Source organism: Thalia democratica, chromosome 5, assembly GCF_965202585.1.
Source record: "Thalia democratica chromosome 5, ktThaDemo2.hap1.1, whole genome shotgun sequence".
NCBI classification, from domain to species: domain Eukaryota; kingdom Metazoa; phylum Chordata; class Thaliacea; order Salpida; family Salpidae; genus Thalia; species Thalia democratica.
This window is the reverse complement of record NC_139169.1, coordinates 76,263,732-76,288,535: the sequence shown is the minus strand read 5'-3', so window position 1 is coordinate 76,288,535 and position 24,804 is coordinate 76,263,732. Positions and strand designations below refer to the sequence as shown.

The 24,804-nt window shown below is 25.9% G+C and overlaps 2 protein-coding genes across 2 annotated transcripts in view; both read right to left on the bottom strand.

Annotated features, from left to right (window-relative positions):
- Positions 1-1,550: 1,550 nt before the first annotated feature.
- LOC145835794 (asparaginyl-tRNA synthetase-like) lies at positions 1,551-15,259 on the bottom strand. Its single transcript, XM_082943514.1, has 11 exons — positions 15,152-15,259; positions 9,630-9,739; positions 8,985-9,105; positions 6,928-7,068; positions 6,335-6,463; positions 5,924-6,009; positions 5,653-5,725; positions 4,104-4,267; positions 3,586-3,787; positions 2,284-2,462; positions 1,551-1,884 (listed from the first exon to the last, which is right to left on the bottom strand). Exons 1-11 carry the CDS (start codon positions 15,245-15,247, stop codon positions 1,803-1,805), a joined length of 1,383 nt encoding a protein of 460 aa, XP_082799640.1. The 5' UTR covers positions 15,248-15,259; the 3' UTR covers positions 1,551-1,802.
- Positions 15,260-18,185: 2,926 nt separating this feature from the next.
- LOC145836915 (band 3 anion transport protein-like) overlaps positions 18,186-24,804 on the bottom strand; it is a 36,661-nt gene continuing 30,042 nt past the window's right edge. The window contains exons 12-21 of the mRNA XM_082944687.1: positions 24,382-24,530; positions 23,494-23,688; positions 22,432-22,577; positions 22,126-22,240; positions 21,774-21,943; positions 21,366-21,518; positions 20,980-21,077; positions 19,151-19,320; positions 18,612-18,785; positions 18,186-18,194 (exon numbers count right to left, since the gene is read on the bottom strand). Coding sequence (XP_082800813.1) covers positions 18,186-18,194; positions 18,612-18,785; positions 19,151-19,320; positions 20,980-21,077; positions 21,366-21,518; positions 21,774-21,943; positions 22,126-22,240; positions 22,432-22,577; positions 23,494-23,688; positions 24,382-24,530 — 1,379 coding nt within the window. The remainder of the gene's footprint in view (positions 18,195-18,611; positions 18,786-19,150; positions 19,321-20,979; positions 21,078-21,365; positions 21,519-21,773; positions 21,944-22,125; positions 22,241-22,431; positions 22,578-23,493; positions 23,689-24,381; positions 24,531-24,804) is intronic.

The window sequence follows — 24,804 nt, the reverse complement described above, 5'->3', positions numbered from 1 at the left end:
TAATTACATTTTTTCATACTAGTCATGATTTGAAATATTTAATAAATTAATATTTCTAGGATTACTATCATCATACGCAGCATACAACAGTTCAGAGGTGAAAACAACTGAAACGGGATGCGATCTCAACTTCGGGTATTCTTTTTACTCCACATGTGCATCAGGACCTTTATCCATGATCAGCTCTGTAATGTTCTTCAAAATGCCTATCAGTAGTCCTATTGGATGAATTGTTTCTTTTGATTAAAAATTATGCTAAGGAGTAAAAATTTGTATCTTTTAATAATACTTATTTATGTTTGTTTATTTTTACACTTTCAAAAAAGTCTTAAAATAACTTAGTTAACTAATATTTACTAAACTAGGTGAAAAAGTGGTACTTGTTTTTTTATTTGTTTACCAACGACTATTTTTATTATCATAATCATGTACGGTTAATTAATATTTTTCTGTTCGTTGTAGTGAGTATTTCTCTATAAAGTACTTTTTTTGTGCCTAAAATGATATTTTTTGAAATCACAATGGGTAAAGATTTGTATCAATGATTTAATTTATTTAAGTTCATCCTAGTGATTGTTTTCTTTTTTTTTTGTATAGAAATTAAAGTATCTTTAGAATATTTTTCTAAAAGTGTTACTAATTGCAGTTCAAAGAAAACTGTCGTTAGTTAGAAATTAAAAACAAGAGTACATGTAGTGCCAATGTTTTATATCGCATGTTTGTCGCATACTTTTTTTTCTGTAATTAAAGTGTACAAATAAAATATATTAGTGCTAAAATTTCAAGATTTTTGTAACTATAAATTTACTGTTTAAATTAACATATTTGTTAATAAATTATATATAATGCAAGGACTGAGTAAGTATTCTTTTTTAGTAAAAAGTTATGTTAGTTAGATTATAGACATTAAGCTAAGAATCCTTGAAAAACTTATATCATGTTACTTAATCATACTAGCTTTAGGGATTTTAGTAAAAACAGTTAAGACTTTTTTTTCAAGTTATAGTCGCTACAACATAGAAAATTAAACTGCATTTAAGCTTAGATGCTTTAAAGTTTTCTTTTAATAAACATTCATTTTATCACAGTTTTTTTACTGTCAAAAGACTTACAGTTTAGTTGGAAAGTAAAACTACTAACAAGATTTTTAATATAACTAAAAGTTGTCCTAGCGGTTATCCTAGTAAGTTTACTTTTAGTGAACTTAATATCATTAACTAAATTTTCATAAATAACATTTGAAAATTAAAAACATTTCAAGGCGAAGCAAAACAACATAGCAAAACTTTAATGGTTATTTTAGAAAGAGTTTTACTATTTGGGCATATATAAGTTAAACTTCAAAAAAAACAACTAGGAATTTTACATACACACATTTATAATACTTTATTTAAGAATTTTAAGTACTAAACTTAAGGTACTACTTAAAATTCTTAAATTAAATAAGCACATTAAATTTCTTTAAAACGAAAGATCTACATAATAAATTGCCTAAAAAAAACATTTAAAAAAAGTTTTTAACTTCAAAAAACAAAACAGGTAATATATCAATGCAAATATTTAAAAAATTAAAGCTTTGAATAGCTGCATTTAAAAAGCTTTTTTGAAAGAAAGATCTGTCTATAAATCAAATGCTACATTGAAAAAAAAATTTAGTTATTTTTATTTAATTACTATAAGCTGCCATTGCCTCCTTGAAATTTTTCAAAATAATTTTAATTATTCCTATTTTCAAGGCTCTTGCAAGTTGTGCTGGACTAAATCCACTAATGGATATCACAAAAAAATAAACAATTATGACATCACAACAAGCAGCTCTTGTACGTCCTGGGAAACGGTCTGGCTTCCCGGATGTTGGTGACCCCGCACAGAAACCTAACCAGTCTGTCGAGTTATATTTTTTAAAAATAAATCAAACATTTGTGTTTAAAACTTTATCTGTGGTTGAAGAATTGTGTGAGTATTAGTAGAATATTCAACTTGGATTAAAAATAAATTAAGTTTGATCAAATATAAGCTGTATAAAATCAATACAAATTTATTTTATTTGTAATTTACTTCTGGGTTTTTAGCTTTGAAATTATTTATTTTCATACTTTATCATATAAAATTATTTTTTATTTGAGATAATCTCCTTAAAATTATCCTTCACCTGTCAAATAATACAGTTTGAATAATATTTAAAATATTTTAAAACTATTTTTAATGTCATTATCACTTAATTTAATAAAATTAATTATTTTCATACTGCTACCAGTCAAATAATTATAAAAATTATTGCACCTGTCGAAACCCATCCCGTACCCACTATGGGGGCATCCCCCCTGCGTCATGGCGTCACAATACCACTGGAGGTCGTAGTTGAACTCAATGCTCGATTCTAATTGGTCACTTCGGTGCTCCCTCACTGTACCACCGCACAACTCACCACAAGATGGCACTAACAAGTCCACTGCTGCCGCCTTAAATTTGTATCAACACTTAGCTATTATTAAATGGTTAGTATTTAAATTTTAAAATAAACATCAAATTTAAAAATGTTATGTATATGTTACAATTTTTTTTTTTTGGTATTTCCAAAGTTATTTTAAATTTATTTTCGCAAGATTGAACCAGCAAGTCCACTGGTGCAGCCTTAATAAATTTTAATTTATTTTTCCTTTTTTTAGTATTTTAGATAGAAACTATTTTTTGATACATTATGTATATACAACTTCAATATTTTAGGTAGAAAATCTGTAGATGAAATCTGAAAGATGGAACCAACAAGTCGGCTGCTGCGGCCTTTTAGGAAAATTTATAAATATTTTAAGCTACAACATTATTTTTAGATACTTTTTTTTAACTAAATGAATAATAATAACTCCGTGGAACTGGGTTAACTTGTTTGAAATAAAAAAACATATGTCAGCTCAATGAAGAAAATTACTTTGCAAATTGTTTTTGCTATAAGTTTTTATTCATTCTATAGACATTTATACAGACATAAAGTAAGTTAATTTTAAGGCTACATTACTTTTGATATACTAAAAAAGAGCCTAATATTTTTAATGTGTTACAAGAATTATGTTTTAACAAACCTTAGAATTTGTAAAATAAAGTTTTCTGTTCTCATGTAAACTTATTTTGTTTTATTTTCATTTATATTATGCATTTGAAATATTTTATATGCATCAGGTCATAACTTAAATACTTAAAAAAATTAAAAAAATCACTCATCGATTTTAGCATATAGATAGACAGTAAAAACTTCAATATTCAAGTTTAACAAACACTTGAATTTCTTTTTTATAACTTAAATAAAATACTTTTCTTAATGGCTTTTATTTTAATTTTTGATCAATATCAAAAATCATATTATGTAACTAAAATAATATCGAATAACTAATCCAAGGTTTTAATATTTATGAAGTATAAAAAACACTTTAAATAAAGGATTAATTATTCTTTTAAAACTTACTTAAACCAATTTTAAATGTATCTGACAAGTCAACAAAATTCAAAAACTGATAATTAACTTAAACAATTTTTTATTAACTAAGATTTCATAAAATAATTTAACCAAATAATATACAAAACTAAAACCGTTCTTCCATCATCGTTGGCGAAGGCGTAGAAAGGTTTCAGTATTTTTGGGAAATCAGTGACAAACACAGGTTTGTTACCAACATGTCTGGTGAGGTAACTTTCCTGTTCTGCGTTCAGATCTGCACCCCAACACGGGTATTTTGTTTTCAGCTTGTCTTTGTTTTCTTTTAATATTTTCACCGCCTCAGTGTAGGTCATTCTGTAAATAATAATATCAAAAATCAAATAACTGCTTTAACTCAGAACTTTTTTTAATTTTATAAATGTTCGTATTTAACTGTTTTTTTTTTTGCTTTATTAAACGGTTTAAATTTTTAAATATTAAGTAGTTATTAAATTGATGCATAACACTTGTATTTTTTTAAGTTTTGTACATGAACGATATAAAACAATACGTTTTAACATTCTTAAAATAAAAATATTTTTTCTTTACACAGTAAAAAAAAAACTTTTTATTTTGAAACCTTTATAGTTTTAGCTTCAAATTATTATTATTTTCTAAGTATAACCCAAACCTTAAATATTCTTCATTACAAAGTGAATCAATTGATTTTTTGTACTCATCTTCAATATTATAAAAGTTGTGTAAAATTTCAATGTCACCGCTACATTTATCCAATGTCGCTTTGCTAATTGATTTTATGCTGTTCTCCATAAGTTCCATTATATCTTCTTGACTCTAAGTTAAAGTTATAAGTTAAATAAATCTTTCAGAATTAACAGAAATAACAAAACACTAAAACAACATCCCAATGAATGGAGACTGGTCAATTTTGCACGAGTGACAATTTTGCACGACAGTATAGAAAATAAATGAATACTGACAAAGGGTAAGGGGTAACAGTGATAGTTAGAAAATGAAAAAAAACAAAAATAAATAAAAAGCTACCGACCAAGGATAATGGTTAGGGGTAAAAGTGATTAAAAAAATTGAGAAAAAAAAAAACTTAAATAATAAAAGAAAAAATTCAATCCGTGCAAAAATGTCCCTTCATGCATTTTTGACACATACCCACCAACGAATGTATATTCATTACTAACTATATTTTAGAGTTTGAGTTCTAACTCAAATATTCTTTCATGAATCAGGATTTAATCCCTTTTAGTGAAATATTTCATTCAAACCACGTATTATAGCACTTTACTTTGTACAAGACAGAAAGCAAGTTTTCATAGCAGCTGAAAATAACGCAGTGAAAATTTTTAAAACCAATATTGTTCGTGAAGTTTTTGCAAATGTAACGACATTTATTAAAACTATTTTTGTCACTTATGTATTATAATATGACTGTTCAAAATAATACAGAGGTTTTCTATAGACAAGGTTAGTCAGTATATATTCAGCTAAAAAAATACTAATAACTAATGTCAGCTCATTTCATCTAATTTAATTATCTACAAACATACCAATCTCTAATTTACCACAAAAAGTTTATTAATACTAAGACTAGTGGCTGAAAAGTGACAAAATTAGCAAAAAATTACTCATACTAAAATCGAACACAAACTAGATGGCAGAAATATGACCACTCAAAAAAAAAACAGTAAAACTTTGGATAGATAATGGACCAAGCGTCAATAAATATTAATACAGGTTAACTATATAGTAATAGTCTCAATTTTTAGCAAATTTGTGTAGACAAAACAATAAGATATCTATTTAAACAGCTATAAAAATACATATCAAATAATTTTTTCAACAATTAGAAACTAAAATAAATCATATTTATTAATGGCCTAATAACTATAAATACTAGTTTAGAATTTAATTCAAATTAGCTTGAATATCTTGAATAAATAGTCAGCTAGGAAATCTTATTAAAAAGCATTTCTTACTTTTTCATTATAATTAAAAAAGTAATTTTGTATTTAGAGTTTTTCGTAATTTTCAGGTGTAAAAAACAAAATAACTACAGAAGCAGCTAGAATACAATTAATTTAAAAAAAAATTACCTCTAAATCTTTTATAAAGGAAATTATTTTAGCATAAAAAAATTTGAACCAAAAATACATTCAATTTTTACAACTAATTTATATTGAAAAAAAACTTTCACAAAAACAAACCCCACAAAAAGCCCTCTCGACTTCAAGCATGTGAAACTCCGCCAAATGGGTCCTGTCCGTGGAAGGTTCGGCCCTTAAATGTTTAAATTTCATCTAATTATTTCAATTTTTTAAATATAAACCAAAGCTGGTTGATATTGATATAACTAGTATTTACCCTGGACAAAGTGATATACGCAAATATTTAATGTTCATACATACAATTAATTTTTATTCTAACAGGTTAATGTATTCAATATTAACTATAACTAATATATAAACCAGTATTAACCTGAAACATGGTCCTAACGTGTACACATCAGTGTGGCTCATGGCTACTGATTCAAGGTGAAGTTGACCTGATACGGTCAGGTTTACCTTCAAAGAATGCCATAAATTTTAATCAAGAGTTAATTGTAATAGAGAAGAAAAATTTAAACTATTTGATTGAAAAAATTTTCATAAATTGATATTATTTAAAAGCAATTGAAAAAGAGAATAGTTTAATTTTAGCTTGAACTATAACTTGATGCAATGATTATCATAACTCCACAACCTTATATTATATAGGAAATAATTAATATAAATTTAAATTAATAAAAAAGAAATAAAAAAAGGATAGTAGTTAAATTATTTTAGATTTTACTATAGTATAAAAAATAACAATCTGTAAAAATAACAACATGACACAATGATAAACAACCTTCTTGTCGAAGAAACCCTTCTTGTCTCGCATACCCGTGTACCTGCTTTGCACCTCGAAGGTTTCGGAACCTCCCTCGCACGAGTTGGAAGTTATGAGTGGCGTGTGGACGTGGATGTAATCGTTTTCCTGGAAAAAAGGTTATTAAAAATACTAATATTGTAATTGTACAGTGTTGAAGTGCATGTAATCATTTTAATAGAAAAAAAAACTAGTAACTTTATCATGACTTATTTTTATTAATGTTGTTTTGAAGCTGAGTTGGTCTTAGATATACTGTTATATAAAATAAAAAGTTTAAGGTAATATACTATTTTTTCTTAGTCATTTAGAGCAGAACACATTATACTTTTAGATAACAAATTAAAATATTGAAAAAGATCTTCAGGCTGTAAACATTTAAGATTGTTTTGGTGAGATTCAACAAAATTAACTTGTTAGTTAAAGTTTGTTAAAAAACATTATTAAGACATAAACAGTAGTTTCTATTGTATAAAAAGATACTTTGTCTTTCTAATTCTAACACAAAAATTCTATTTATCAAAAATACATCACTACCACACATAGTATTAATAGATAAGTATTAAACAAACTTGAAAATATTTGTGAATTTGGAACTCCAGGCAACTTCTCACTGGTAGCACGTGTCGCATGGGGTTTTCCCTAACTCGAAAGTTGGGCCAGTTTCTGAAGAAGCCAACTTCCTTCGTCTTGTCGTGAAAGTTTGGATATTTCTGAAACATAGTTTGTTATTTTTCTAAAGATTTTTTTGTTGTTATTTGTAATGAAGCTCTACTATCATAAATGTTGCATAAACTTGTTTTTAGCCTCACATCTGAAATTAAAATATTGTATAAAATATAAATTTTTATACAAAGCTGATTTATAAGTCGATAACGACAGAAGTATATAGCTTGAGAGCTAATGAAATTTAAAAAACAATAGTTTTACATAAAGATACAATAAAAAAGCAGTCTTAGAGATCAAAATAACCAAAGTATGTTAACTCAATCGATCTTTCAAAAGTCACTAATAAGTTTGAAAAAAGAAATCAGGTTTTTTAGGGGATAACAAAATTATAAAGACAGTGAAAAGGTCTAAAAAGTTTAAATAAAACTTAAAAACATCGTTAAATCATAATAATGATGTTTATATATTTCAAACAAAACTATGGTTTTAAATATTGTATAACAAAAAAACGTTAGAGCAGTTGTTTCTTTTTAGAACACCAAGCAAAATTGAATTGTATATAGAATTGTTCTACTTTAGATTAGTTTATACAGGTCTTTAACTAAATTTCCAAAAATCTGAGCGAGAAAATAAAAAAATTCTTGTAGTTTTTAAAACAATTTGAAAATATTAAATAAATATTTTTTAGAAAGTTTTGCTGGTTGCTGAATAAATAAGTAAATCCGCAGTTTAAAACAGTTTGTTGCTTAAGCTAAAATGTGTACATAAAACTCAATGACTTTAAAACATTTTAAAACAAAATTTAGCAAAAAAAATCTATGTTTTTACAGTTTTTTCCTGTAACTTTTTATACAAAATTAAACATAAGTATTAAAAAACACCTTTAAAAAAATTGTTAAGGTTGAACAATTTATACAAGTTTTTAAAACTAGTTTATTATAAACCAGATAGATTTAATTTTATTTGTTTTACATATAGCTATTCGTTTTAGTTTAGAAACTGTATGTTTTTACTTTCAAAACATGTCTTAAAAATACAAAAATAAATTAAATTCTAAAAACACAGTGCTACAAATGATAAATATAATCTAAATGATAAATATACAGTGCAGAAATAACTTGTTTAATGTGTGTTCAAATATCAAAAATTTAAATTAAAAAATAAAAATTCATTATTCAAAGAGCTGTTGAAAACTTTTACAATTAAAACAAATATTATGAATAATAATTTCTAGGAATATTAAGTTCTATGAAATAACAACAGCTTTCGATTGATTTCATTATTTACAGGGTTCCAACTAAAATTTCAGAAAAAATCTATGGAAAAATAGCAAAAATATACTAGTAGCATTAATTTATTCTATTTCACTGTTTGATGTTAAATAAGTAAAAACTGGTTCTAGTTGTTAAAAAGTATAAATATATAAAAATATATTTATTTTGCTGTTACAGTCAATGTTTTGATTAAGCACAGAAATATTTATTAATAATTTATTAAATTTGAGAAAAAAAAATACTCAGTTTCAGTGCAGAGCGGATTTTACCGCAGAAATATTTATACCATAAACTCTAAAACAAAAAATGTTTGAAAAGCAAAACACATTAATATTAAAGTATAGGCAGTTCTTTTAAGTAAAATTCAACAAACTTGAGAATTAATTGTTTGAAAGGTAAAGATAAAGTTGAATAAATCAATTGGTTTAGGTTGTTTTATCAAAAAAACATTAATTTTCTAAAGAACTGTTGAAAATTTAAGTTACATTTAAGAAAAAATTATTTAAAAACTTAGAATATTCAACATTACAAAAATGCTTATTTAGTTAGTAATTCAAACAAACTTGAGAGTTAATTGTTCCAATAACATTTCAAAAACTTTTGAAAACTTAGTTAGCATCTAAAATAATTATCTTACATATCTATAAAGTATTTAATAATACACTTTTTAAGTAAACCAAACAAACTTTAGATTTAATTGTTCCAATAACATTTAAATTTTCGCACACCATCTCAACACCATTGATGTGTTTTGGTGTTTTTATCACTTTGCCCTCAACACAGACTGATGATTTGTTTTTTATTTCACTGCGGAAGATTTTGTTGTTAAAGTTTAGTTGAATAAAAACAAAACTATATAAAAAAAGCTAAATGTTTTGTAAAAATTACAGTTGTAGAATGTATTTATTTAAATAATCACTTACTTGAAAAATTAAAAATACGAAAATAAATTTTAATTCTTTTCTTAATATTTTTTTGTTTTTGGTTTATTTAATAAAAACATAAAGACACTAAACTTTCGACTTATTAGAAAATTTAAGTTGAAATACAGAAGCTCATCATGTTTTCTGGCTTTACAGAAAAGTTATTAAAAAGTACCTTTAAGTTTTGTAAACTTGTTTGTTTACAAAAAAAATGTTTAATGCTTATTTTTTTAGACTTAAATGCTAAAAAAAATAACTGCATTGAATTCTAGCAGATTGTACCAATTTTATTGGACAAGCAATTTTAGTTTTAGATAAACTAAATTTTCTTTTATCTAGTAAAAGTTTGTGAACTGTTTAAACACTTAAACTTTTTTTCAAATATAAAAACTTTAATAAACTACTCACTTATCAAGTTGATCATTTTTAACAACGACCTGTAAAGGATATGGGTGACTTCCATCGTCTATGTCTAAAAATGTCACCTTTTTGTGCTGCCGGACATTTTTCACTCTACCCTATAAAATTCAAATTAGTTGGTCATATTAAAAAATTAATCACTCTTGGTAAAACAGTTGTATAAAATCTAAATAAAAGTTAAGTCACTACACTCTATTAGATGTTAATTCATTAAAATCAAGATAAAACTTTAGTAAAAAAAAGCCTAATTTTTTTTTTGTATACGAGTTCTGAAAAATTCAATAAAAATCTATCTTGTTCTTTATTTTTAAAGGTTTTCATACTTACTTTTTCACATATATTCTTTTCTATATTACAAAAGACTTGCAAGAAGCAGATTTTTGAAAAATTTTTGAAAATAAAAAAAAATGTTTTATTTTATAAAAAAAATGTTTAAACAAAGTTTAAAAAATCAGTTTCCTACTGGTTGTTTAAAGTCTATCAAAGGTTACTTTAAAAAAGTTTAAGATAAATTGCTCGAAAAATGAAAGAGGATACAGATTTTTTGTGAAGTAGTTTATTTTTGCCATTTTAGTTTGCGCCTCCCATAAAGAACTCTATAACTTTTTTATTTGATCGCTTCTATCACAAAAGTTACTTTGAACTTCAAAAAGTGGTAAAAATAACTGATATCTTTATTAATTATATAAAATATAAAACTAAATTTTTAAAAAATTGCTTATCACCCCAATGCTTTTAATTATATACTACTTTTTGAAATAGTTGGACATTTTTGATATATACCAAAAAATAACTTTTTATTGCTTTTTATAGTGTATCAGGGTTGCCATTCTTTGAGTCAAAAAAACTGTCATGTGTGACTAAAGACTGTCCTGAGTGACCAAAACTGTCCTGAGTCATCCTGAGTTTTTTCAAATCCTTATAAAATATTTTTTTCACTTTCCAAAACTAATAAAGATTTGATCCAAAATTAAAAACACAAAACTCTTCAACAAAACTGGTTATATTTTACAAAATATTTAAATTAAATTAAGTAAATTTCATACAATTTCTATAAAAACACTGCCTTGAGATTTTTGAAAAATCTTAGAACTATACTGGTTTTTTATAAAATACAAAACTAACCTGAGTTCAATAATAAAATTGGAAAAATCATGAGCTGTCTTGAGTCAAACTGAGATCTTTAAAAACTTAAAAATACCCTGATTATGTGTCAATCCTGTATATTTAAATTAAGTAAAACTACTGTATATTTAAAAACTCTTCATGTTATCAAAAAAATACAGTATTATCTTTGATTTTGAAAAGCTTAATAAAGCTTATAAATTGGGCTTTATTGAAAGATATTGTTTTCAGGAAATACCTAGGCAATAATTTAATTTAAACCATTAAGATGTGAAGTAAAATTGTTCTCATAAAACAAGATTTTGATCCTTTGCAGACCACAGTATTTATAAAAAAAGTAATCTGAAATAATTAAAACTAAAAATATCAAAGAAAAACAAAAGAAGATATCAGATTACTCCCAAACAAAAGCTAATCTATTTGTTAAATTTTATTACAAAAAAGCTTAAAATTTTCTCTACTATCTTTTAGCTAATTATCCCATTGTGGCCCCATTTTGCAGAACCCTGCTTTAGAAATTTTGTTAAAATTTAAACAACAAAAAGCTTAACAGGGTTGCTACTCTTAAGGCTTAAGTAACCAAAAACTAGCTTAATTTTTAATGTACAAAAAAGTTATAATTAGTATGAGCCAAAGCCTGAAAAAAATTACCGTCAACTAATATAATAGCTAAAAGTAAAAAAAATAAAAAATGACTTTGTAAAACAATAATTTTTATTAAAATAACAATTAGATTTAAAAACTACTAAGATATTTAGGAAAACTATTCAAACTAGCCTGAGTTTTAAAAAAAAAAACAAAAGCAAACTTAAGTCAGCCTAAGTTTTACAGAAAAGCTTAAACTAGCCTGAGTTGTTTTTTTTTAATTTTAAATTAGTAGCCACATGATCTGTGACAACCCTGTGTAACTTTGAAGAACAAAAAAACTGTTTAAATATTTTTTTTATAGGTTCCCCTAACTTATAAATTAAAATTTTTTGAATACTTGTTGAGGAAAAATAATTCAATGTATTTTTCATAAAGATTTTAGAAAAATAAAATTACAAATTAGTTATTTTTAAAACATCATATTTTTACGTACTATTACATTAAATTTTTGTAAAAGAAAGTGTGAATGCACATAACTACAGGCAATAATTTGGTGTTAGACCTTTTGGGCAATGAGCAACACCACTTGTAAAAACTGTTTTGAGCTATTTTAGTTTTTATATTAATAAAAATTAGTTTATGCTTAACTTTAGGTGAGCACACTTTGTTCAATATACAGGAGTTATTTATACATTTTTTCAATAATTTTCAAATTTGTTTTGAAAATAATTACATAAGTCTTATCTGTCCTTAATAAGTTTTGTCTTTAGTTTTCCGATTTTATATTATTGAAAAGAACAGAAACAATAAATTAATCTAGTAATGTAAAATATAATTTGAAGTCACACTAAGTTGAAATGACACTATTGTTAGAATTAAATAAAGCCTAATATAAGGAGTTAATTTTTATACTAAGTAAACAGCTATATGTAACATACATAAACCATAATAGTAAAAGAATACAAAAAAGTTTAAAAGTCACATTGTTGAAATGACACTGTATATACAGTTAAAACCTAAAACCTAAAGTGCCAGCTAAAATTGCATTCAGTAATATAGTACTTAAGCAGGGCTTCAGATTAAGTCAAAATAAAACTGAAAACTTATAAAAATAAAGCTGAGAAATTCCTGTATATTGAACCAAAGCGTGTTCACCTAAAGTCAAGCATAACCAAAAACTATAAGATTAAGAACAAGTATTTTTAGTTAACAAACAATAGTTTTCTGTTTAAAAAATGGTAAGCACTCTTTTAAATCCCCACCACTGCCAATATTTACTATGAAAAGTTTTTACTTCTTTACTTTGAAACTACATCAATAGTTTATAAGCTTTTTAACCCTTAAATTTAATTGTTTCTTTGTTTTCCCTCTACAACAATAAACAGTTTTAAAAGTTCAAACACGTAAGTTACATAATATTTTAATTGCTCCTTTGTAAATTAACATTAGTTTATCTTAAAAAAAGCTATTATTTCAAAAAGAAAACACCCTTTGCTGTTTTATTAGATTTGAGCAAGGCCTTTGACTGTGTGGATAGAAAGATTTTGTTAGACAAATTAGAATATATTGGAATAAATGGAAAAATGCATAATTTAATAAAATTATATTTAACTGAAAGAAAGCAATTTGTTAATTTTGGAGGGCATGAATCAGATTGGGAGGGTGTAGAAGTAGGAGTGCCACAGGGTTCTGTATTTGGACCATTATTGTTTTTGGTATATATAAATGATCTTCAAAACAACACCAGTCTAAATGTACTAAATTTTGCAGACGATACATTATTATATACCACATTTGAAAAAGACAATTACAGAACGGACACTGCATACCTTAATTCAGAACTAGATAATGTATCAAAAGGTTAAAGGATAATAAGCTTAAACTAAATACTGATAAAACAAGGTACATGCTCTTTCACTCAGGTAAAACAAAAGTTTGGAAAAACACAAGTTTACAAATAAAAATAGGTAATACATCCATACTAAAGGTAGAAAAAAATAAGTATCTTGGTTTTACAATTTATAGTAACCTCAATTGGTCTGACCATATTGAAGCAGTAAAAACAAAGCTATTGAAGACAATAGGTATTTTATACAGAACAAGGTACTTTTTGAATCAAAATTCCTTATACTACATCTTTAATTCTCTTCTGATGAGTCATGTAAGATATGGTTTGTTGTGTTGGGGTAGGGCAAATAAAACTAAAATTACTGAGATCGATAAACTCATTAATAGAGCATTAAGATGCATTCATTCCAAAGGTTGGAATGAAAGTGTTAAAAGTATAAAAATAGAAAAGAAAATATTAGATGTTAAAAATATGTTTAAGTATGAGGTAGGAGTTTTTATGCACAAATTTAAAAAAGATACTTTGCCAGTTAACTTTAAGCCTTACTTTACAAACGCTAATAAAATGCATAATCATCGAACAAGATTTGCCGAAACAAACTATTTTTTTTCCCAGAGTAAATAGTCTCTTTGGTCTTAAAACATTATCTTACCTTGGTTCTAAACTATGGGAAGAATTACCTAGAAACTTAATAGATCAAAGATATCTTGGAGCATTTCAATATGGAATGAGAGAAAACTTACTTAAAAGACAACCAGAAAAACAGCAAGCATAATCTTTACCAATAGTTAAACTTATATATTTGTATTGGTTTTGTCTTAAACCTTCTTTTTGGGCTGAATGCTGTTGGTCTTATAAACTGGGTGAAGGTATAGCTGTATTGGTATAGGTTGGTTTTATTATTTTATTTTTTATTTATACTTTTTTAATTTGTTTCTTGTACATAAAATTTAATAGTATTGCTTTGTCCTCATTGACAGTGTGATTAAACAAGTAGATGTTTTATTTTTCTTTTTTAATTCTATTTTGTAGCTTTTTGTTTACTATATATTAATTGTCAATTTGTTTCAGAAGATAGAGATTTTAAATTTAGAAGTAAAAACTTGATATTTTTTAGACATTCTGGTTATTTAATTTTATTTGTTAAAAATTAGTTTTAGGTTAACAAACAGTTTATTTAACTCAATTAAATACTTTTATTATTACTTTATTTTTTTCAGAGTATTTGTTAAGTTTTATTATTTTGTTTTTTAAATTTAGCTGTTTATTGTTAGGAGTGATTTTATTTTAAGTAGTTTAAACAAATTCTATTAATTATTAGTGCTAGATTTTATTGTTTAAAACTGAATTGTTTACAAATCTATAAAACAGTTAAACAATCTTTTTTTTTTGCTCTATTTTTATTTACTTACAAACACATATACTAGAAATTTAAAGACACTATTTTAAAATACATAGTGCTCTATAAGTTTTATGACATTACTAAATATTTTATGTATACTGACATTACTAACTCTCCCCATTTATTCAATTTTGAGATATCTGTTGCATTTTTTGTGGTTGCTCTTGTAGAAAGGGCAACAAGAAACATGTGAATGTACATGATCATAAAAATATAAATCTAGGGGAGGAGACGGTGTGGAGCCCATGGTAGACTATGGTTTCCATGGTCAATATTAGCAGTAATGGGTTAAAAAAGGGTGCTTACCATTTTTAAACTTAAAAAAAATTGTATTTACAGTTACTTTTTAAGTTTTTGTTTTTATTTTTTCATTATTGTTTTAAAGTTAGCTCAAAGAATTAGTTACAAGTAAATGGTGTGCAGCTCGATGACCGAAAGGTCTTTCTCCACACCAATCCATTGACCTTAGTTGTGAGTGTTCACATTTTTCTTTCTTTCTTTCTTGGTGACAGTGTTAAACAAACTATTTACACATATTTAACTAACATACACTGCAGCAGGAAAATTTTCAGAACTTTGTTTTAGTGCATTTGAAACTTTAAATCTAGGAAATGCAGCTGCTTTTTGAAGATTTTTTAACATTGCTTTCTTTCTTTTTACTATTTTATTTTTAAATGTTAGTCCTATACATTTTATGTACAGAAAATTTAAGTTTTAGTAAGGTCTTTGGGGCAGTCCCAAACTAAAACTATAAAATTTTCAAGGTCTACTTTTGTTTTTAGTCAAATAGTATATTACTTATCGTATAAACCAACCAACCTTCAAACATTTATTTTTACTAGACATACTAACTTTAGAACTGACTCGTATTAAACAAAAAAAAATCGTGTACTTTTTTTGTTTTACTAAAATATTAATACAATGCTGAATGTTCATCTTAACTACAACTAAGGATGTCAATCAATGGTCAGTAACTGTCATGACAAGTTTCACTAAAAATGTTTTTTCTTACAATTTTTTAATTGTAATTTTCTAATAAAATCATAGAATAAGTATTTTAGGCTCTTAGTTCCGTATTTCTAATGAATGCGATTAGCTAACTTAATTTAAACCCAGATTGTGATTTCATTGACGATATAATTTTGAATAGTAATAAAGAGCATCTTTACTAAAGTAAAGGAATACAAGTATTAACTTTTCAAATTCAAATTTCTATTGCATAAGTTTTGTTGTTTCGCTTTGTAATGTTTTTAATATGGGTGAAAAACTAATAAGTTTTTTTTTACTAGAATATATAAGTTTTTTGATTGAAAATCCTTTTTGGCCATACAAGTAATAAAATCTGTCGGAAAAAAATAAAGAAAGATTTTCAATTAATTTCAGAATGCTTTACGTAGAAAGAGACAACCATTGCTTAAAAATAGAGCTTTAGCGTATCTTGATAAAGGAAACAAACTCATATGTTGATACAAATACGCATGTTTTCAGTTGGTTACTGTTTGCGCAAAACACATTGTGCAGAGTTTAAGACGGTTTGAAGAAAATTTTCACGAAGATACTTCTTGAACTTTCAAAAATTCTTAAAAAATGCATAAAATTTATTACAATTGAAAATTACAATGCGTTATTTTTGCTTATACTAGTTTATGTTTTAAAGTGCTACATATGTTTAAACTGATTGTATTAATTAAATACAAGCAATAATAGCATAAAAAACTTTTTACTTCCTGAACAAGAGGTTAAAATATATCCGTGGTGTACAACTCGATAACAGAAAGATTTTCACGTGCATTAGGTCCTAGGACTAAATATTTTGAACGTCTTTGTTTTTGTCGTTCAAAAAGTAATATTCTAATGCAAAATTTTTAAAATTCATATTTAAAAGTTAATTAACTAAATAAATAAAGTATTCGTGTACAATTTGCAATGACAAGTTTTAGATGAGTATTTTTTAGCCACTATTTTACATAATATAATTATGCTGACAACTTGTTACTAGGTTTAATGACCACTACTAAGGTACAGAGATAGTTTTTTTTATTTCATAATGATAAATGGTGTTAGAAAAGTATATTTTTAAAAGCGCTTTAGTTATAGTGAAAGAGTTTTTACGTTACAAATCACGTTTGTTTAAGCCTATTCCTAAAACGAAAAATACTAAAACTATTTTGTAACTTGAACATTATGCCAGATTTGTTTGTTTGAAACTGTATAAAAAAAGTTTTATACTGCAAAAATTTGAGTAACATTGTTATAAAACTGCAAATATTTTTGTAAGTAGCTATCTAGTTGAATCTGTAAAAAACTAAGAAATATAATAATAAAGATAATTCTAATAAAATATTTCATGTTGACCCCTTAAAACTTCAAGTCAAAAAAAATAAAATTTACTTCTGATACTTTTAAACTTCACAATATCTACAGATCAACTACTTCTATGACATGGATTTAATTTATAGGAAAACAATTGATTGAGTTGGATAGGCTAAGATATAGGGTAACTCATATGTATGTAAAAGTGTTTATACGTGGCATTTAACTTGTTTACCTTACTTGTAACTACTATGTTAAACAATTGAACAACATAAAATAGTAACTGGTTTGCATTAAATATATTAATAGTTACTTTAAGAAGTTAAATACATGTTTTAGAAGAAGAACAAGTTTTAAGCTCGAAGACAATTTGAGCATTTTAGCTTAACACTCTTCATTAGAGTATATTTTTAAAAACTTGAACTGTTGATTTACTTTTATTTTTTTTATTTGAGTATTTTGTTCAGAAGTAATTGTATATTAGAGCCAAGAATAGTAATAATTCTAAATGTTTTATAACAGATTTAAGAATTTATGTTATTCAACTTCATAATGTAATTAGTTAAAGAAAAAAAATAGTAATTATAAATTGATACAATTAGGAATATAAACAGCAGTAATTAGTTTTAAACAAAGTATAGGCAATCATGTACGCATTGAAAGAAAAAAATAATAATTTAGTTATTATTAGTAATTTAAATCTTTTGAAGCCAGTTACGAAAACAATTTACCTAAATAAAGCAATCGCATCATACTTTAAATATTACAAAACATTTAAAGTAAAAATATTGAGATGTGTATTAGTAAAAGTACTTTATTGAAATTTGATAAAGATACAGGCAGAAAAAAAACAGTGGAAAACTTATATTTACTTTCAAAAATCTAGCGCATGTGAAATTTTAAACACATTTAAATAAATCGGTTGTAACATTCATAACATGCTTCCGTGATATTTTAAATAAATTTTAAAAGACGAGCAAATCAAATAACTCATTAAGTCAGCGACAATAAATTTCAAAAAATACGATTAAATTTGCTTACTACATCTAAAAGTTATATTTCAAACAATTAATGTTTTGTAATTGTACTAAAGTAAAATATTTAATATTACTAAGTGGCTAAACCAAATTGTTTACAGTTTACAAATCTACTTGGTAGAAAAAATGTCTACTATGAAACAAAAATTTTAACTATAATTATTTATAAAAAAAAAAAAGATGATGTTAGTTGGCTCTTGGACACATTCTTTTATTTTTTCAATTTTCATTCAATCCAACTGTTAATATATTGAAAATATTTTTATTTAGAAAAATTTCACATTCTTGCAACTTGTTATTTTACTAAAAGTTTTTTGCCTTTTTTAAACGATTAACTAGTGTCTACTTAGAAAAAGATTTATTGTAACTGAAGACCACTGGTGAAAATTTAAAACACTTGCAAATCGTTTAACTAAAGCTCTTTAAATTTTTTATATAAAGCAAAGTTTTATTAGCTTAATTGGAGTGAATTTGAACACTAACTCATTTTATCAAATTCTATCTTTTTTAGTGAAAACTTTTAATATTTGCAACAGCAGCTATACATTACAAAACATATAAATTGATGCCAGAGTAAATGAAACATACTAGACATTATTTAACAAAAACGTGTATACTCTTTCTCCTTATTTAATGAAAATTATTTTTAAACTCACGGCATCAAGTTCTAATTGAGAGAATATTTTCGGCAGCACGAAACTCCTCAGAGGAATGCAAAGCAGTAGAAAGAAGGGGAACGAAATTTTAATTACAGTGGAATGAACCACCCACAGTATGACTAGTGATAATATTTGGAACAATGTGTACATGTGTATTCTGCCTGTTTTTACCTGGAAAGTTAATAGTTAAATTATTAATATTTGAAACAATATGTTCATATGAATTCTGTTTGTTTTTACCAAAAAAAAAAATAATAACGATAATTTTTGAAATAAGTGTACATATTTATTCTGTTTGTTTTTAACTAGAAAATAACTATTTTAAAAACGATGTATAAAGTTGAATTATACTTGTTGTTACGTAATAGAAATGATAAATCAAAGCAATTATGTATACTTCTATTTTTTAAAGAACTAGAAGAGACAATGTATACAAACATGATTATACCAAAGCTTACAGCAAAACAATTTTTTCTAAGAAGCTCACTTATTATAGTAAAAAATTAACAGAAATATAGTACAAATAACAAACTAACTTTTCTAACGTACACCTTCTGCGGGTAGTTAACTGCGGGCATGAGCAACAACTGAATTCGTTCGAACAATTCGTTGTTGTTAAGCGAAGTTATGCCCATGTACAAGAAGATACCGAACAAAACGGATATCGGAATTTGTTTCAGGAATGGTTGCAAAAATACTGACAATCCTGATAAATAAAATAGTTTGTCTCAAATGTAATAAATATATCTACAAAAAACGTGGATTAGGAATAAAGATAAGAATACTGACAACCCTGATAAATAAAATAGTTTGTATCAAAGGTAACAAATATATCTACAAAAGTGTAAATAAGGAATGGCTGTAAAAATACTGACAATCCTGAAAGGTTTTATTTATAAAATCTGAAACTAAAGTATGTAAATGATAGCTCATCAAAATTTTATACTTAAAATAGTTTCCCAAGCAGATAGCTTTGTACTTTAAAAAATTGCATGAATCAATAAAAAATTGGTTTTCTACAAATATGTTTTCTACATGGCAAAACTTTTTTTTTATTTAGAAACTGTAAAAAAGTCTTAAAAATTATTGTAGAAAATTTGATGCTAGTTAAATGATAAGCTGTTATAACAGACAATTAATTAAAACCAAACTATTTATACTAAACAAACATAAAAAAAAATAATGATATTAAGACTTATCAAGAAACTAATCAACGAAAACACTAATGACAGCTATACTAATTATACTCATTAACATATTGATAAACAAAAACTGTAGAGACATTTCAACTATCCAATCAATAAATTAACAAACACAAGAGTAACACTTCAACTTTCCAGTTAAAAAATACATTAGTGACACTTTAAATTACCAAATAATAAACTAACATTTCCACAAACTTAAAAGTAAATTAATAAACATACAGTATTAGAATTTCAACTAACCAACAGTAAAACAAGAAGTGCAGTAGTGTCATTTTAACTTACCTATTAATAAATTCACAAAAACAGTAGTGAAATTATAACTAACAAAATAATCAACTAAAAAACACGGCAGTGATATTTTAACTAGTTAATTAATAAATCAACTAAAATAGTATTGTCATTTAAAGTAACTAAAAAGCAAACTAACAAATTTAATAGAGTAATTTCAACTATTTTACAAAAAATTTAACAAATTCAGTATTGACACTTTAACTAACCAATAAATAATTGACATTTAAACTTTCCAATTAAAAAACAAAAAATATAATATTGACATTTCAACTTACCAATTGTAAATTAACAAACACAGTATTGTCATTTCAACTTACCAATTTAATCATAGCCAATACAATATTGAAATTTCAACTTACCAATTAAAACATAGCAAAACAGCTGTGACACTCCAACTTACCAATTAATAAATTAACGAAAATTATAGTGACATTTTAACTTACCAATTAATAAATTAAGGAATGTTGTAGTGACATTTCAACTTACCAATTAATAAATTGACGAACATTGTAGTGACATTTCAACTTACCACTAATAAATTGACGAAAATTGTAGTGACATTTCAACTTACCAATTAATAAATTGACGAAAATTGTAGTGACATTTCAACTTACCACTAATAAATTGACGAAAATTGTAGTGACATTTCAACTTACCAATTAATAAATTGACGAACATTGTAGTGACATTTCAACTTACCACTAATAAATTGACGAAAATTGTAGTGACATTTCAAGTTACCAATTAATAAATTGACGAAAATTGTAGTGACATTTCAACTTACCACTAATAAATTGACGAAAATTGTAGTGACATTTCAACTTACCAATTAATAAATTGACGAACATTGTAGTGACATTTCAACTTACCAATTAATAAATTGACGAAAAATGTAGTGACTCTTTGTTCTCTCATTCCGACTACTTCGGGAACGGAACCTGGCGTTGGCGTTTTGTAAATCATCAAACTGATAATAAAAAAATTGAACGAACAAAAATTGAAATTGTAAAAGTAAAGTTATTTTATATTTAAATCAGTAGATAACGAATCTTTAGAATAAATGATACTGTTTTTTTTTTGTTTCGAGCTATAAAGAAATTGTTTAAACGAGTTATAAACTTTAGAAATTGAAGTTGAATAAGTCAAGTATTACAAACATTTAAACTTCTTGTGAGGCATTAGTCTAATAAATAACACAAATTTAGGTATAAACTACTATCTAATTTTAAATGATGTAAAAACAAAGTATTCAAACCTGTTAGCGTGCGTGATTGATCTCAACGTGGTGGCACATACAAATGGCATACCGAAGAACGGCAGTATTGTGTTCACAAGTAGTATTACTGTTATGTCCAAGTAATAACCCGATCCTTTTAATAACTTCCTTTCAGATCCGCTTACTATTGTCCTGTAGAAATTAAGTTTTTTACAGTGAACTATATTATATTTAACAATACGTATATACATACAAAGTATAAAATAAAATATTATAATTTTAACAAACTTTTAATGAAAAAAAGTATAAAAATGCTTGAAAGTTTTTCAACTGTTAAAAACTTCACAAACATATTTATATTACTTTTTTTTTAGAACACACTCATAGAAAATGCAAGTTATGTAAATTACATACCTAGAACAACAGCAACATAATAAAACAACCCACTCAACAATAAGCGTTTCGAGGAATATCAGTATGAACAGCAGTAAGGCTGGCAACAACGCGAAAAACACGGCTTCTATTGGAAGGTTCATTTCCTTCGTTCTGATTGGGTTGATCAGCCAACCGCGAAGTGTTGAGTTTGTGGGGGAGAAACCGGGGGGAACCACCAGTTTCTATTCATAAAAATGATGTGAGCATATCACTACCTTGAATCTAAATATATGAACTACAAAACTTGTTTTGTCGAGATTTTTTCAACGTCTTAAAAACTTCAAATTTGAACTTAATAGTAATATTTGAACGGTTTTTATGTTAAATAACTAAGTTTTATAAAGATAATCACATAAACACTTACTTCTGTGTATACGTCTTTTAATAAATAATCGATCAGAACCATGATGAATATCGCGATTGGAACTCCGAAATCACCTATTGTTCTTCTCAGACTGTTCGTTAGAAACTTGCTGTTTCTGTGAAGATTTTTATTTTATTATTCAAACTATGGTACATGATATAAAGAACATTTTGTGATATGTAAAACTGACTGTCTTATTTTGAAAGATAAATACGTAACCATTTATAAACACTCAAACATAAACATGTATAAATTACACTTTGAAACAATTTCCAACTTTGCCATAACAAACGTCTAACAACCAACTTGAGCACTCTGAGGAAGATGGCGATGGTGAACGTGCCGAAGCAGGTAACAAGGGCGAACAATGCAGTGTTTTGCTTACCGTCCATTTGTGACGTCATACTTCCCGTCATGTTTGATTGTTCTTTCAACGGGTGTTCTCTGAAAGTCTGCAGGTTTGAGTAATGCAAGTTGTTTGATAACTCAAAATATTATTTTGTCAAGTTTTAATAGTAATATAAAGATACCAAAATTAATTTAGACTAAATGAGTAGGTGTGAGTTTTGCAAAGAGCGTTGCTTTTTCAGGGTTGCCACTGGTTTTTGGAATTTGTTTTTCAAGGTTTTTAAACGTACGCGTTTTTGGGTCTAATTTTAGTTTAAAATTAAATTTAATGTAAAAAACTGAATTAATAGTATAACAAGATTGAAAATATACTGTAAAGCTACTTAAAATGCGATTTTTAATAAACAATTTTTTTGCGTCAAATCGAAACTGTAGTTCTTTAATATGTAAAAATTGTTTAAAATTTAATTTTTTTCCAGGTTTTTTAACCTAAACTGTCAAATTCCAAGTTTCGTGACAACCCTTTTTTTTTGCAACTGATCAAAAGTTAAAAACAAACCCAAAAACTTACAAAATTACCTGAAAGTTTAATGAAAATCTATATAATAATTTTATGTGCAATAATTTATTTTGTTAGCTACAGCTGTTTCGAAGGACAATACTGTCGTTTTCTCCAGACCTCAACAAAATAGTGGCAAGCACTTTTTAGGCAAATAATATAAGTAACAAATGAGAGAGAGAGGAAATAACAAAAACCTATATAAAATTAACAACTTGACCAACCTCAACCGGAAATAGTTTGAATACAATATCATGCAAAGTTTTAAAATTTAACAAACCTCTGCAAGACTATTAGATGTTTGTCTGTCTAAATCAACTAAGATAATGTTTTTAGTTTTAATAAAATAATAACTTATTTCTGCAAGACTAGTAAACGTTTTTTATATGAAAATCAACTGAGATATTATACTACAAGTATTGCTTAAAACTATAAAACATATAAACAACAAATACACAAACCTCCGCAAGACTGGTAAACGTCTCATAAATGAATATCATCGATATCAGAGCTGCAAACACGTCATCCGTGAACTTTGTGATGTAGAACACCAGGTAGCTTCCGTTGAAGCAAACAAGTATCAGTCCTATCAACAACATCCACAAACCCACCCAGCATCTGAACGGTAAGAAGTTCCACTTGAACGATTCACACAGCTGTTGAGATTTGATTTGAATCAAAATTATTACTAGTAATACCATTAAGTGTACTTATAATTAGTTTTATAAAACATTTAAATATATGTTATTTTAAAAAATATTAATAAATATTTACAACGTTTATGTAGGTTTTATAAGTTTTATGCAACTAATTTTTCTAAAATGTATAAACTAATGGAAGATACTACTGGCTATCATTTTAATTAAAACAAACTTTTGTGCTACAGTTCATAGACACATGAAAATTTAAAACTAAAAAATAGTAAAGTTTCTAGCAGATAAGTTAAAATATCTACGAATGGGAAAAAAAAAACTCGATATGTAAAAATTTTTTTTGATTCACACAGCTGTTGAAATTAGCTTGGTTTTAGAAATATATTACAAGCAGAACACTAAAATCAGTCCACAATATTTTGATCAAACTCAACTAGCTTAAAAAACGATTATGTTTGTTTGTTATATATTCATGTATCTGACTTTTAAAGAAAATTACAAATTAAAAGTATCCTATAGGCTACCAGTTTTAGTAAAATCAAAATTGTAAACATATTTATGTGCCATAGTCCACACACCTACGATAAATTCAGATTTAAAAATGCAGCTTTTAGTTGCTAATATATCAGTTAAAACACATTAAACTTAATATGCAAAAGCTTTAACTAAAAAAGTTACAACTTTTAAAACGCCAACCTCAAACATGGATTCTTCGAGTACGAGTAAAGGACCAGTTGTTCCTGTTATTAATACAGGTTGTGCTGATAATAAACCGTATAACACGCCTGCCAATGAACTTCCCAACATTGTTTCAGTTGCTCCCATGTATTTGTGCGTTTTCTCACCTTCAGTAATATAAAAGTAGTAAGTTAGTCTAACTAAATAAAACTTGTGAGTCCATAGAGAAAATAATCACTACAACAGCAATAGCAATAGCCATTTGTCAGTTTTCTAATTTACTTTAGAAAAATATACCCAAAACTAGGTTTACATAAACAGATCAACTTTATTCGTTTTATAAAAAAAAACAATTAACTGTTAACTAATCACTACTTACTCAAACAATAAAGAAAAACAATATCATGAAACTGCCATATATAATAAGTTGAAATAACTTTA

Coding starts and splice junctions, on each gene's coding strand:
- LOC145835794 (XM_082943514.1), bottom strand. CDS start 15,247: ATGTTAAAAAATCTTCAAAAAGCAGCTGCATTTCCTAGATTTAAAGTT. Junction 9,740..15,151: donor ATTTTCCTGCTGCAGTGTAT/GTTAGTTAAATA, acceptor TGAATTTTATAG/GGTAGAGTGAAAAATGTCCG. Junction 3,788..4,103: donor TGTAATGAAGAATATTTAAG/GTTTGGGTTATA, acceptor TATTATTTACAG/AATGACCTACACTGAGGCGG.